Genomic DNA, 1,998 nt, shown 5'->3' with positions numbered 1-1,998 from the left:
GAGATCGTTTTTTTGAGATCGGCCTTTTAGAGACCGCCGATCAATCATCCCAACGTGATTATCGGCCAATAGAGATCGGTAGCTGATCAATCGGAGCACCCCTAATAACCAGAATACAGAACCAGGCTGGATCACATGTATAAAATGCAACTAAAAACACGTTAGCTTACATGATGAAAACATTGTACTACCTTTAAGTTGTTTAACTAGATTAGAGAATATATCGGAAGCTCTGCATGGGACTTTTTGTTGTGAGTTGGGCTGAATTGGTGTTGCACTTCAGTCTTTGGCTTTTCTAAATTTCTGTTCTTTCTGCCCTCGCTTTATGACAGTTCTAAGTTATTGAATTGTTTGTGAATGCTTTGTGTATGTGTGTGTGTGTGTGTGTGTGTGTGTGTACACATTGAAGGATGCCCTACATCATATATTTGTCTCAAACATGCTGATTTTGTTGGGCTTGACGCATTGAAAAAGATATAGACCAAGCTTGGAATGGGTGTTTTTATTTATTTTATTATTTTTTTTTTTTAATCTGTCAAGGGACCAGTGCTTATCCCACTGCCCCATTGACATAGTGTTAACTGTAATTCATTAAGTTCATTGACTGTCTGTATCAGTCTAAGGCATGTGATTTTAGCCTTGAGTAGAGCTTCACAGCCCCAGTGCACCAGCCTCACCTTCAGCCTCCTGTTTCCCTACATTTAGTTTGAATCCATGATACACATCCCCTTCCCTATCTAACTCAACACAGAAACAAGTTACTCTGTCATATATATCTGTATATGTTATGTGCGTCATTGTCCTTTGGGTGCATCAGAGCATTATAATATAAATATATTTATAACAGATGGAAAACTGTGCACTTCTTTTAGAAATCTAGAGTGAAAGAAGAATACACTGTTTGAATTTTCCAAACTATATCATATCACATTTATGCCTTAATGACTTCCAGTATCAGCCTAATCAGACTGATAGTTTATAAAATCATTACTGGTATGGTGACAGCCATATTGTACATCCCTGCAAAAAAACTTCTTTAAATATGCTAAATTAACAACATAGTAAAGTATAAGACAGATTGGGAATGCAATTACATTGTATTTGTGGGTTCATATGCGATGTATACAGTGCTGTTGAAATCATTTTATTCTCATTTTTGTATTAACCACTCCCCTTATCCACACATTCATGTCCTTTTTTCCTTCGTTCTCCCCATCCTTTCATTGTTTATGTCCTTTTTTTATTTCCCATAATTCTATTTTGATTTCCTATTATCCTTCCATCTTTCTTATTCAGTCGTCTTCTCCTCTCGTGCCGTTTTGTTGTGCTTCCTCCCTCTAATCGTCCCTTCATCACTCTGAAGGTGAGGCTAGTGCCGGTCAGCTTTGAGGACCCAGACTTCCTGGCATCGTACGAGCATTCAGCAGCACTATACACCCGCTACCAGACGACCGTTCACGGTGACTCTCCGTACGAGTGCGGGGAGAGCGAGGTACAGACTGAAACATGTCACATTCACAACTACATCAAACACTCAACCGACTCACAAATTTACATCTACTTCCCACGTACACATTAGCTTTTTTTCTCTGCCTTTTGTGTGATGATCTAGGTTTTTTTTTGCTTTTGTGCTATTGCTCATACATAAGGTTAGGAGCAAACCCCTAACTCTAAGTATGAAACTTCTAGGAACCACCCAGAAGACCCTAGCAATGCCCTGGCATCCACCCATCCCCTAAAAACCCACATAGCAGTGGCAGAGAATTTTTGCATGGGTGAACATCATGTTTTCTAATTATATTGATGTTTTGATCAAGTTTTTAAATGCATGTTGCTTACATTACATTTTTTAACTAAATAAAAGTAGAGATTTCTGAATTTGTATTTGAATCTAATCAGCGGATTTTCCCACCTACACTGTAAAAATTATATAAAATAATTTTTTTTTTATGATTATTTAAGTTAATGAAATAGTTATATATACTGTATGTATATATA

General features: G+C 37.3%; 1 protein-coding gene across 5 annotated transcripts in view; it reads left to right on the top strand.

Moving 5' to 3' along the window:
* The window catches only part of LOC107655512 (arginyl-tRNA--protein transferase 1-like), a 112,483-nt gene that overhangs the window by 48,721 nt on the left and 61,764 nt on the right, over positions 1-1,998 (top strand). The window contains exon 7 of one of the 5 annotated variants that reach the window (XM_016443018.1): positions 1,364-1,492. The exons of the other annotated variants lie outside the window; for them this stretch is intronic. Coding sequence (XP_016298504.1) covers positions 1,364-1,492 — 129 coding nt within the window. The remainder of the gene's footprint in view (positions 1-1,363; positions 1,493-1,998) is intronic. 5 annotated transcript variants of the gene reach the window in all.

This window comes from Sinocyclocheilus anshuiensis, unplaced genomic scaffold (genome assembly GCF_001515605.1).
Source record: "Sinocyclocheilus anshuiensis isolate Anshui unplaced genomic scaffold, SAMN03320099.WGS_v1.1 scaffold1463, whole genome shotgun sequence".
Taxonomy (NCBI): Eukaryota; Metazoa; Chordata; class Actinopteri; order Cypriniformes; family Cyprinidae; genus Sinocyclocheilus; species Sinocyclocheilus anshuiensis.
The sequence above is the reverse complement of the archived record's forward strand: the minus strand, read 5'-3'. Positions and strand labels throughout refer to the sequence as shown.